Source organism: Podarcis vaucheri (assembly GCF_965113315.1).
Source record: "Podarcis vaucheri genome assembly, chromosome: 1".
Taxonomy (NCBI): domain Eukaryota; kingdom Metazoa; phylum Chordata; class Lepidosauria; order Squamata; family Lacertidae; genus Podarcis; species Podarcis vaucheri.
The window spans coordinates 137886992-137898928 of record NC_138759.1 but is presented as its reverse complement, the minus strand read 5'-3'; the positions used below and the strand labels follow the sequence as shown (position 1 = coordinate 137898928).

At 39.8% G+C, this 11937-nt stretch overlaps 1 protein-coding gene across 6 annotated transcripts in view; it reads right to left on the bottom strand.

Annotated features, from left to right (window-relative positions):
• Positions 1-3608: 3608 nt before the first annotated feature.
• IKZF2 (IKAROS family zinc finger 2) overlaps positions 3609-11937 on the bottom strand; it is a 110193-nt gene continuing 101864 nt past the window's right edge. For all 6 annotated transcript variants that reach the window (XM_082228159.1, XM_082228160.1, XM_082228161.1 and 3 more), the window contains one exon: positions 3609-8914. In XM_082228159.1, the coding sequence (XP_082084285.1) occupies positions 8190-8914 (725 nt within the window). In that variant the 3' untranslated portion in view covers positions 3609-8189. The remainder of the gene's footprint in view (positions 8915-11937) is intronic.

Sequence of the window (11937 nt, the reverse complement as noted above, 5' to 3'; positions counted from 1 at the left end):
TCCTCAGTAGAGGAACTGAAGTGGAAACAGGTCTCTGAAGGTTCTTTTAAAACCACTTTCATTTTAAAAAAATAGCCTTCACATTTACTTCCCTGCTCGCAAGTTTGTTTCAAACTTTGAAGTAATAATTCAAATATTTAATGCACCATAAGACTTTTGAGGGGGAAAGTATTGCACATGAATGGGACAATCAGCCAGACAGGTTCCCCCACACCCCATCTTAAACTAAATTGTATGAATGATGGGTCCAAGCCTGCGTGCAGCAGGCTATACTCTAAAAACAAGTTCGAGAATGAGGAATCAAGAGCAGATTTGGCAGGTAGAAACCATACCCAGCAACAGGACAGACACAAAACCTTTCTTTTAAAGCATCAGGAAAGTGACATACTTTAAATCTTTCTAATCAGCTATGCATTAAAAGTTTCCAGTCGGTCATAAAATGATACACATTTTAAGAGAAATGCACAACCAAAAATTTAAAGGAAGGCAAATATACAGTATTATGATTCCACGGCGTTGCCATCACTAAGTAACCTATGTTTGATAGTTACAAAGATTAATTACCTTTATATATATCTCAATATATATCTGTATATATATATATATCTCAGATCAACTGCTTTTTTCTTTTTTTAATACAAAACTACACTTGAGTACAAAAATATGTAAACAGACTGTACAACCAACAACAAATGAAAAATGAAAAACAATACAACTCAAAGCTACAGGAAACAAACTAGAACATGAGACCAAAACAAAACAGAGAGAAAATTCCTACATGTGACATGAAACATGAATATGGTCAAGATTTGAGAGTGCTTGATAATAGGTCAAATCTGTAATCACAGTTTCAAAATCTGAATTACTACAAAAATAACCCAAATCCTTCTCTTTTGTTACAGTCTCTCACAGACATGAACATCAAGTTCTACTATGTACTGTAAAGCAGAAATAAATCTGAAAAACAAAGGTCTGATTCCACGCTTGGCTCTCATGGGAGCTAAGTCCCTAAATATTTCCCACTGAAATCAACTGGGCTTCAATGAGCTTCGTGTTGGCTGCATCACGCCCCAATTTTTAAAAATGAAATCCAGATATTGTTTAGCACAAATATTTGCAATTGGTTTCCAAAAACCCAACCTTTCAACTTCGGTTCTGGGGGTTAGTTCTCAAACCTTGGGAGCCAATAAGCTCCTCTGCAAGCCCATGATCATGCCAACTCCAGCTGCAGCTCCACTTAACGTGCTGGTGGCTGTTCTGGAGGCACTGGGCTAGGAAGGAGAAGCTCAAGAAGAGGGACTGGGACCTTAGAATTTAATTCTGAAAAATAAAATGTTTGGCACCAAAACTGGTTTTCTAACCCTATTGCCTATTTCTAAACCCATTTTTCTATTTTTAAGAATTACAATTTGAATTTATAAATAATCCTTGAATCATAGGATTGCAGGGTTAGATGGGATTCCGAGGGTCATCTAGTCCACCCGCCCAATACTGGAATGTCAGCTAAAGCATCCATGATAGATGGCCATTCAACCTCTGCTTAAAAACCTTCAAGGACAGAAAGTCCACCATCTCTCAAAGCAGACCATTCCGCTGTCGAACAGCTCTTACTGCAAGAAAGTTATTCCTGTTGTTTAGTCAGAATCTCCTTTCTTCCAACTTGAAGCTACTGGTTTTGGGTTGGTGTTTAACTTAATTTCTTATATAAGTATTTATGGTGGTGTTCAGTTACCATGCTTATGCTTGCACAGAAATCCCTAGATCAGATTTTCGGGGGCAAGCAGGGGTAGGAGAGGGAGAAAGCATTTGAACAAGATGAAATCCTTGCACTGGAACAAGAGACTTAGAGCTACATTTGATTCTACTCATATTGTGTCCCAGGTAGCAGACAGTAAAAGATTTGATAATCTCTAACTTTCAGGGTTCCCCCCTCTGTGTAACTCTAAAAGCCCCACCACCACTCCAAGGCAAACTTTCTTGCAATCTAGTTACTCTGAAGCTAGCACAGACACACACCCATTCCATCTCTATTGCAAGAGGCTTCTCCACGTGGCATGCAATTTTCAATATAAAAAACCCCCCTCTCTCTGTAACTCTACCAGAAATAATAAGAACCATGACGATGTTATTATTTGCACCCCACCTGTCTGTCTGGGTTGCCCCAGCCACTCTGGGTGGCTTCCAACAAATAAAAAAGCTTATGAGAAGGAGTTTCAAACAGTGCTCCATGGAACTGAGCATCTGATTGCAGGGTTTCCTGAATGGAAGGCCATCGAAAGACAGTTTGACCACCATTGCTCCTCTTCCTCTACCCATTTCCAGAGTTGTTGTTTTTTTTTTGGTGGAGGTGCAAAGATCGACCAGGAGTGACCAGGGGAGATCGTGTTCGACCTGTTGGACATGCCTGCAGCTGTTGTACGGATGTTCTAGACCACAATTTCAGTCCAAGAAGGCCAACTGTGAGGGTCAACAGGCTTGATCAGTGCATAACATAAATTGCGTGCACCACTGGAACAAGCCCCAGAATCCATGGGTAGGCATACAAGGTTTTAGAAGGTTCTTGGAAAATTCAATGCACTAAGGGTTTGCTGCCAATCAAAAGCCAAAACTGGGGAAATTGCTAATTTATACGGTCAAGACCCAATACAAAACAAGTGAATGAAAAATGAGTGATGTAACAAAACATATTTTTGTATCTCTAAGCAGCCATTTAACTGTGCACTCTTACATACGTCTTCTCAGAAGTAAGTCCCATTGAGTTCAATGGGTCTTAATGTCAGTTAAATGTGTATACTTCATAGCCTGTAATTCTAAGAAGCCTAAGGTTAGGTTTCTGTCAGTTTGAAGTTTTCATTTAGGTGAAATTTAGTTAATTTTTCAAGGGTTTTACTGAAACAAGAGTTTAAAGGTCAAATTAAAATTGAACCATCTGATCAAAATCAATAGAAACAATTCCATTTTGTTTTACTTTCACAACCGAAGCATGCCCTGCTTGGAAAACAGAAAGATCTTCCAGTTTCAAAGCATTGTTATTAATAAAAACAAAAATCTCCTAAGCAATTTCCCCTCCCTCCATTATGTTAACGCTAAGTAATCAACTGAACTTAAATTGTGGGCAATTTTGCCTCTTGAAAACTGCCAGAGATCCTCAAATTTCAAGCTTGACATAGAACCTATAGCAACCCAAATTTTGAAATAATTATGCTGATTCCACGCTGATGGAGATTCAAATTCAATTTCTTCTTTTTACAAGCTTATTTCACCCTTATTTTGACCATACTGAAGATTTCACTTTATATGCTGCCAAGCTTCAAAGCAGCCAAGCTGCAAGCCACAATTAGTGCCTCTAAGCTCAGCCGACCCTTCAACCAAAGTATTCCAATATGTTTTTAAGGACTGCAGCCTTATTAAAACATTGCAGAATACAAGTTTACCACATTAAATTCTTTGATCATTGTTCTTGCAATAATACTTCACACTGCTCTAATCAATATACTATAGTATTTTAAGAATATTGAATATAATCTAATCTAAACCCTCACTGTTTAAAACATGCCAATAAATACTTGTTGGGAGATGCATTGTGTGTGTGTGTGTGTGAGTGAGTGAGTGTGTGTGTGTGATAAATAGAAAACAAATGAGAAAATCTTGAAAAGGTAACAGATGCAGTAACATCTATTACTCCTTAAAGCCTTGCAGAAAATGTATGCTCAATCTCAGAATTGAACATTATCAGATTTGAATCATCTAGGCATTGCATGAGTATCAGCAAATGTTCAATTTACATGATACTTAAAAAGTATCCCCATTTAATTTGTAGATTTGGTCATTAATTCCAGGATAAGTAAGATAACTGAACAGATCCCCTTTCCCCCTAAAACCCCATGACTTGTGGTTACCTCCCACTGTTCAAACTGCCAATAGAATGACTTGTTTATGTGCAGAAGGTGTCAGGATGCCTGCATTTTATTAGGCTGGGATATATAAGGTCAATGGACTCACAGTTCTGTGGCTAAATCAGCACTGACACAGAGCCAAATAGAACAAATAGAGAGGTTATAAGGACATATGTAATGCAGAGGTAGGATTCCTGCACCCAGCTCTCTCCAGACCATAGTATTGCTCTTCTGACAGATATTACATAAAACAAAGGTTTTCTGATATTGATAAGCCAGGAAGACCAATATCAAAAATACTGTTTTTTCTTCAGCAAATCATTTTGCTTATTGAAAACTGATCAGTACAGAAAGCGATGCCTCTTTACTTTCATCTCTAACGTTAATTAGCAGGAATGACACTTCCCCACCTGCCTCATATAGCCCAGTTTGACAGAGGAGTTCCTGGCAACATATGCCCCATTCCAGGATCTCACACCCTGTCCTTCTGAAACCCTTCAAGGATGCTGATGGACATATTTCTATGGGAAACAAAAAGCATGCTAGAGCTGCCCACCCCCCAAAGACCTATTTTGTGATTGGACTGTATAAGCTTCTTGCTCTCTGAGTTCTTCCAACAACTGTGGAAGTGCACATCATGCGGTGCAATGCAATGGTGGGGCTGATTCGGTGCGGACACAACTTTACTTTCAACAGTCATCTTTGTGAACAGCTTTTTGACAGCTCCTTTCAGGCATGGAAGCTTTCCAGTGGTATCAGTTGGGGGAGTGGGGGAAATAGTCGTTCAGAATGTGACCTGCACGACTGAGAGCAAGAAGGAAGAGTGTTAGTGGCAGATAGTCTTTCCTGAGCTCTGCCTGTACCATGATTGCAGATTACAAGGACAAAGGGAGATTATAAAACCATTTGGTTGAAAAAGACAGGGACTGGAATCCAAAGAGGCAACTGAGTGTGTTTCAAGTGTGCACCCATTGTTTTGTTTTTTCTGGCCGGCGTTTTTTTAGAATATTGCCAACGTGCTTTAGGTCATACAGCACGCTGGCAAGCAGGGAAGAGTGGAAATAGAAGGAACTGGTTGCTTTTTCCTTGTGAAAAACCTTTTGCCTGATTGCCAAACTGCTTGTTGGGTTAAGAATAGTTCAAAGAGCAATTTGGGTGTGGGTGTGTGGATCTATTGTAAAAGTAGATCAGTAAAAAATGAAAATTTGTTTACACCATCACAATATGAAAATAGTAACCTCTTAATTAATTTAAACTCTCATTTAAAACATGCTTAAGGGAGCAATCATAAGTCAAAGTGAGATGTCAGTCAATAAAAGAGCACCTGGATAATTCAGGGCTTTTACATAGTAATTTTTCATCCTGGAATAAAAGTTTAAGTAAAAATTAAGAGGCCAACTATACAAATGTGGTCAGAACTCACCATTTTGCCCTAAGATTTCCTGCCAGGAAATCCTTACATCACATCAATATTTCTTCTTGCATTTTAGACAAGTTTATTAATGAAACTTTTAGTAGCTTCTGCATAACAACTGCAGAACACTCTACCCTTGAAACATAGATTGAACCAGCCAAACATGTTTCCTGGAGGAAATCTTAAATCACACAGTTCCTTTCTGCTATAGCTGCAGACCTGGAAAGGTAAGCAAAGCAACACGACCAAGCCCTCCTACCAGAGAGGCATAGATGATGAGCACATATACTGACAAGAGTCACCCTTTTGGTTTTACTGTAGTCAGATGGCTCATAAACATGTCTAAAAACACATCTCTAAGATCCATAACTACTTCCACTCGCAACCACCATAAGGGGCATTTTGAGTTTGAATCACTGCTGCCGTGGACCCACATAAAGCAAACTAAGAGGACAGTTGCCCATCCTTCTCATCTTGCATTGAGAGAGTTGACTACCTTGTGTTTATTCTAAGAGGCTGAAGTAAAATATATAAAAACAAAGAAACTATAAATAGTCTGCTCAAGATTTAAGAAACAACCTTAAAACCTTATCTAATTCAATTACATGCACCACTTTTAACTACTCTCTTCGTTTAACAAGAAGATGTGCAAACATCTCAACCCAAAGGTTGGGAAAACAACTAAGGATGTAAAAAAAAAGTGAGGTAGCCACTGTTGTTTTTTTAAAAGCAAAACAGTATCTCTAAGCAAAAAAACCACAAACCTATTAAAAATAAAAGTTCAGAATCTAGCTCACCTAAGTACAGTCAACGGAGGGCTCATTTACACAACCTCAAGATTTGTAATCTCTTAATTTAGTTTAATTTCTCATTTGCTGATGATCTGGGAATTAACTAGAAACTGAAGTGAGTTGCTAGTCAAGAAATTAACCTCCAGATAAATTGGGGTTCTTGACTTAGTTCTATTTTAGCTTGAAATGAATGGTCATTTAAACAATACGAGGTCAGTATCTCTCATTTGCAAATGTGAGCAGAATTTACAACTGGCTGTGAACTCCCAAGTACACAGCAACAAGATGGGAAACGTTTGTGTGTGTGTGTGAGAGAGAGAGACACTAGAGAGGGAGAGAGAAGAGGGAATTAAGATTGCTTCACACACGATTGTTTTCCTGTATGTTGTAAGAATTCCATTTATCCTTACATATACTGTCATTCATGAAACAAGTATCTATTTTATTATGGCTAGATGGATGGAAACCACATACCATGGGTTTCATATGTTTACTTGTGGCAAAATAGACATTTGTGAATTTTTTACAAAACATGGAAGTGCCCCCCCAACCCAAAATTTGTGTAGAAAAAAATGCCATGTGTGAAGCAGTTCTAATATTCTCTGGAAATCTTTGCATATGTAAACTAGAAATGTTGACTGAAACATGAATCAACCGCCACTGCAGTAAGAGCAGGTTGGAGGGGTGGGGCTGATTCCCAGACCTCCTGTCCCTGCAGTTGCTGGGACATACCAGGAGTGGGAGGGGGGAGGCAATGGTGGAGCCAATCGGGTTCTCCTGCTGGTGCGTTTGCACCACACTGAGCTTGCCGCCACGACAGCAGCAGCAGTGGCAGGAGGTCAGATAAGCAGTGCCACCCCACCAACTGCCACACAGCATTCAGAATGACAGAAGCACCCCCAACCCATGATGCTCTGCTAACTTTAAGTCTAATTTTAGATGGCTGTTGAGCAATTAACACTGAAGAATAAAATGAAAAATAGAAACATTTCATCTTTAAAATGCATTTCTGATTAGTATGCCCAAGACTGTTAAGCAGCAGAATCTGTTACATAAAACTTGACATTTGCACCTCTAAAACTGCATTCCTAAGCACACTTACTAGGAAGGAAACTCCTGCTGAACTCAGTGGAGCTTACTTCTGAGTAAACATGCATAGATCTCCACTAGGATTTGAAAATATCTTTCATTGTACACAGGGCCCAACTAATTAAGTGCCTGGATGAAGCTGGGAAATTAATATTTATGACACAAGAACATCTCAGTAATTCTCTTGCCCTTTGTTTTAAAAGTGCATGTCAGGATGAGTAAAATAATATTGTAGGACTTCCAAGTGTCCTGCAGGATGTCTCGTCATAAATATAAAATCAAGCTTCTATTTTATTGTTTCAGTATTAAACCTAAGCATTTCATTTATATTCAAGAAAAGCAACACAGAACCCCAAGGAAAGTAGTTCACTGTAGGAAGTAATGTCTGAGTGAATAATGGTATTTGCTTGTGCTCCTAAATCTAAAGAATTTGGGTTCGCTTTATACTAAACCTCCCCACGCCCATGAGGAACAATTTTGCAAAATAATATTTCACTCCCAATTCTCAACCCCCAAAATGTATCTACATATTTGAAAGGGCTTTCCTCTGAAATGTTTTTACCTGAAATTGTTTACCAAAAGCTGACAATTTGCTAAGACGTTAGAGCACCTAGTAGAGTTCAGCAGTACCCAAGGTATTACAAAACATACAGAGAAGAAAACCTGACAGAAAAGGACTGCCTTTCAATTTCCACTGAAACAGTTAACACCAGTTTTCAGAGCAAAAGCAACAATAACAACAGAACTACTCTAGTCCCTTGCCTTCCTTATTTCCTTCCTTTCTTCCTTACCACTGGTACCAAGTGAGACTGGGTCCAGTATGGTTAACAACAAAAATAAAGTTTTTTTTTTAAAAAAGCAACAAAAATATCAACAACAACAACAAAAGGTGTGTCAACGTCTGAGGAAAAGTGGAATTGTAAGTGCAGTATTTCTTCATGTGCAGTGTCTGCGGGTCCCGCCCCCCCCCACCTCAGAGTCCCCTTTGGAAGAGAAGGCCTAGTGGAACGTGTGCTCTCCTCGAACAATGTGTGAGGAGAACTCATAGCGGTCCTGGCTCCGGTAGCCACAAATGTTGCATTCTAATGGGTCCCGATAGCCATGACACCCCATGTGGATGGTGTACATGACATGGTCTAGGAAAAGAACTCGGCAGTGCTCACACTTAAAGGCCCTGATCTGCTCTCCGTCTCCGTTGAAAACTTTGTAGATATCCTTTAAAGAGCCCTTAGATGCTTTCGTGACATCCAAAGCCTTGGAGTCCTCCTTCATGTAAGCTGGGCTTTGCTTCCTTTTGGGATTTAAGGCAGGGTTTTCCTGGTAGGACTGGTGGTCTTCGTGGCTGCTCTCTGAGTCAGAGGAATCCAGGCAACTATTGCTGGGAGAAGCCTCTCTTTCCTGGGGCTGACTCTTTGGTCTGATGAGGGAGATGGGGCCATCCATGTTGTTTTCATTGCTGTCAGTAGTTTCTCGGCTCATCGGTCTTTCTATCCTGTTAGGGTTGTAGACCTGAGCATAAGCTGAACTTATGACGGGGGCCACATCAGCAATTGTGCTTGGCGTGTGCTGCATCAGGGGGTGAAGCGCCTCTGCCCCAAGGTAAGAAATGGCGTTGTTGATCGCCTGGTCCATCATGTGAGTCTGCATCAGCTCAGCATCTCTCTCATAGGGCAAGTTCGTGTCAAAATGTATATCAGGGTAACCATATCTTATGAGCTTCTCACCTACATGAGAAGAACAACAATAGAGAAACAATAAGGAAACAATCTGTTATTAAACATGAAAATACAGAGATGTTTTGTGCATCCATTTTGTAAAATGTGGCCTCCATGAGAACATTTTTGGTCACTTACAGCACAGTCCTGTGCTCAGAAGGAAGTCTTACTGTGTTCAATGGGGCTTATTGTCGGGTTAAGTATGCACATGATTGGCAGCTGAGGCAGGACTCTGAACTAAATTAAATTTATTACATTCTTAAATTTATTAAATTAAATTTATTACACTAAATTAGCAAGAGTGGAATCAAAGTGAAAAAGGAATGGGGAAAATCATCTTATGGATTTTCAGTTTGACACTCTGGCCCGAAGGTTTTCAATCTTTTTGAGTCCACAGCTCCCTTGACCAACTACATTCTTTCTGTGGCACTGGATTGCAGTGGAGCGATGGGACTGTGTGTTTAGGCCCATTCCCAAGGTCACTCTTGGCCTCTCTCAGGATAAGAGAGAATTTCTGTAGCAGGGAGCCTTTTGCACAGGACTAAGAACCCTGATATTTTAGGGGTTCTCAACTTCACAGGAAGTATCAATGGACACGAAAGGATTCCTGCTGCAGAAGTCCACTCTCCTCACTACAGGAGGAGCTGGGAGATTTGCATGGCCTTGGGAATGGTGCTGAATGCATGACCTGGCTGACCCCGTGTTGCTTCTTCCCCTTGCTAATGTCTGAATACGGTTTCTGTGGTTTAGAGCTTGTAACTTCAGTCCATAACCAAGACAAAGGTTCCACAAAGTGGTTAATGCAAGTCAGTTAATGCACTTCAGTATACTTTGCTCAAAATGTGGATAGGATCAATGTGAGCTAATTCTCACTTAACATTTATATTTCCATGCCTCTTGCCAAACCTGAAGGAAACATACACACGTAAAATACACCATGTATATCTTTAAAATACTCCTAAATAGTGAATGGGAATGCTGGTCCTCTAGCAATGGCAGTTTTGCCTCCCCCCCCCCTCCGATGGGGACACACGGAGGGCAATGCAACTACCCCAAGGCAGGGGACATCCAGCAGGAAACATCTGACCAACCTGGGGCAAGGATTGAAGGTCTGCAAGGGCTAGCACTAGAAAGGCCAGTGTGAAGATGCAAAGAATTCTTGTTCAGGCAAGAATATACACCAAGAATGCCTACCTCTTGATTATAATAAATGAAGACCAAGTGACAAACCCTTGCCCTCACCTCCAATATATGAAACTAATATGGATTATAGAAGAAAATGATGACTTTTCTTTCCCTCAAAAATGCCCCTGAACCTATTTGTCTGCAATTTGGCAGGCTTAACATACTCTGGAGAGGTTCCTGTGCCTGAAACTTTTATTCACTTTGGCCCAAAGCGGGAACAGTTATTATAGTCATTTTCCGATTCACCATTACAGTGAAGGGGGAACCCTTTCTGCACATCATCTTGGAACCTGATACAGACTGAAGCAGGGAGAGCAAAGAGCAACTCAGAAATATATTGGATTTTAAAAAAAAGACCTCACAAATACAGATGCAAGTTATAGGATCCACCTACATTTCAGAATAAACTATCATATGAAAACAGCATGCCCATTATGTACGCAAAGGTGTTAAGAGAATTTATTGAAATAATTTTGTTTTCTCAGAAACGTAAGAGGTAATGAGCAAGAAATGTATGCTTAACACATCATCTTGTCCCCCTCCCCCTTTAAATTATGATTCATGATAATAACCTGGGATTATCAACTTTTGAAACAAGCCCTGGCATCTCAGATTGTAACATGGGTAAGATTCTGTGTGCCAAAGTGGTCAGGGTACCAATATGATTTAGAAGCAGTCATTAATAAATTGATGGCTGCTAATAACACACCTCATAAAAACCACAAAATTATTCAAGAAAATAAGTTTTTTTAAAAAAACTATGTTATATGCATAAAAGGTAAACTATTTTTTAGTTCATAAATCCAAGCAAGCTCATCAGTCTGAAGAGCATTATTCATTGCAGGTTTTCAAAACCTAATATGTTGCCTAGTTGAGGAATTTTCACTATGATTAAAATGATATACTTTTCTATCCTTTACTGCCATAATAACTGCTCCATTAGCTAAAGTAACTAGCTACTGAGATCCAATTAGCCACATCATATTATGCCATCTGGAAAACACTGTCCTTCTTCCCATCCCCTTGCTTCCAAGGTGAAGTTGCGCCCATAAATTCACACTGGTGCCCTTCAACAAATGTAATGCTCACAAGTGTTTTTAGTCAGAAACATGCTGCCATAGAGGAGCTGCTAAAATGCTATCACAGAAGGATTTCACTGTATAGTTGTAATTCTCTAACTGAATGACCCTTGTACAATGGAAAAAGGTAAAAATATTGTATTAGTATGTTGCTAAAACGGACTATTTTTAATACAGCATCAGAAGAAATTACATGCAGACTGTTCCTTGTCTTGTGAAGGTTTTAGGGCTAAACTTATATTATGAAGGTGGGGGAGCAGACATTAGTTTCACTCAGTTTCACTCTGTGACATGAATACTGATTACCAGGTCTTGTTTAGTCTGTTTCAACTTTTTCCTACATTGGAAGCATGACACTTTCCTTCCTTTCTTCTGAAATTTCAACCGTAACACTGAGATTGCTCAGCTCAGAATACCACCTGCAGGTTTCACCGGAGAGTGAAAGGTCAGCCTACTGACTAGAAGGGCCCGTGCTTCTAGCTGTCTCTGTGCCAGAGTGTGACACCTTTCTCTGAAATTCCAGATCTATTGTATCATCTGCTAGTTGGTGCCTATTGTGCTGGGGTTGGGGGTGGCTGGCTAATAAATCTGAAATCAAATTTCACTTGAGCTGTATGCACCTAGTAGATAAAAGCAAGAAAGGTAACTGTCTCTCAGCTTCATTGCCCCACTTGTTGAAAAGAAATAATGCACCTTTTTTAATGGGTTCTGAACATTAATGTGTTGTTAAGGACTGGTCATGTTGTGCAGATGCCTGATGATCATTTT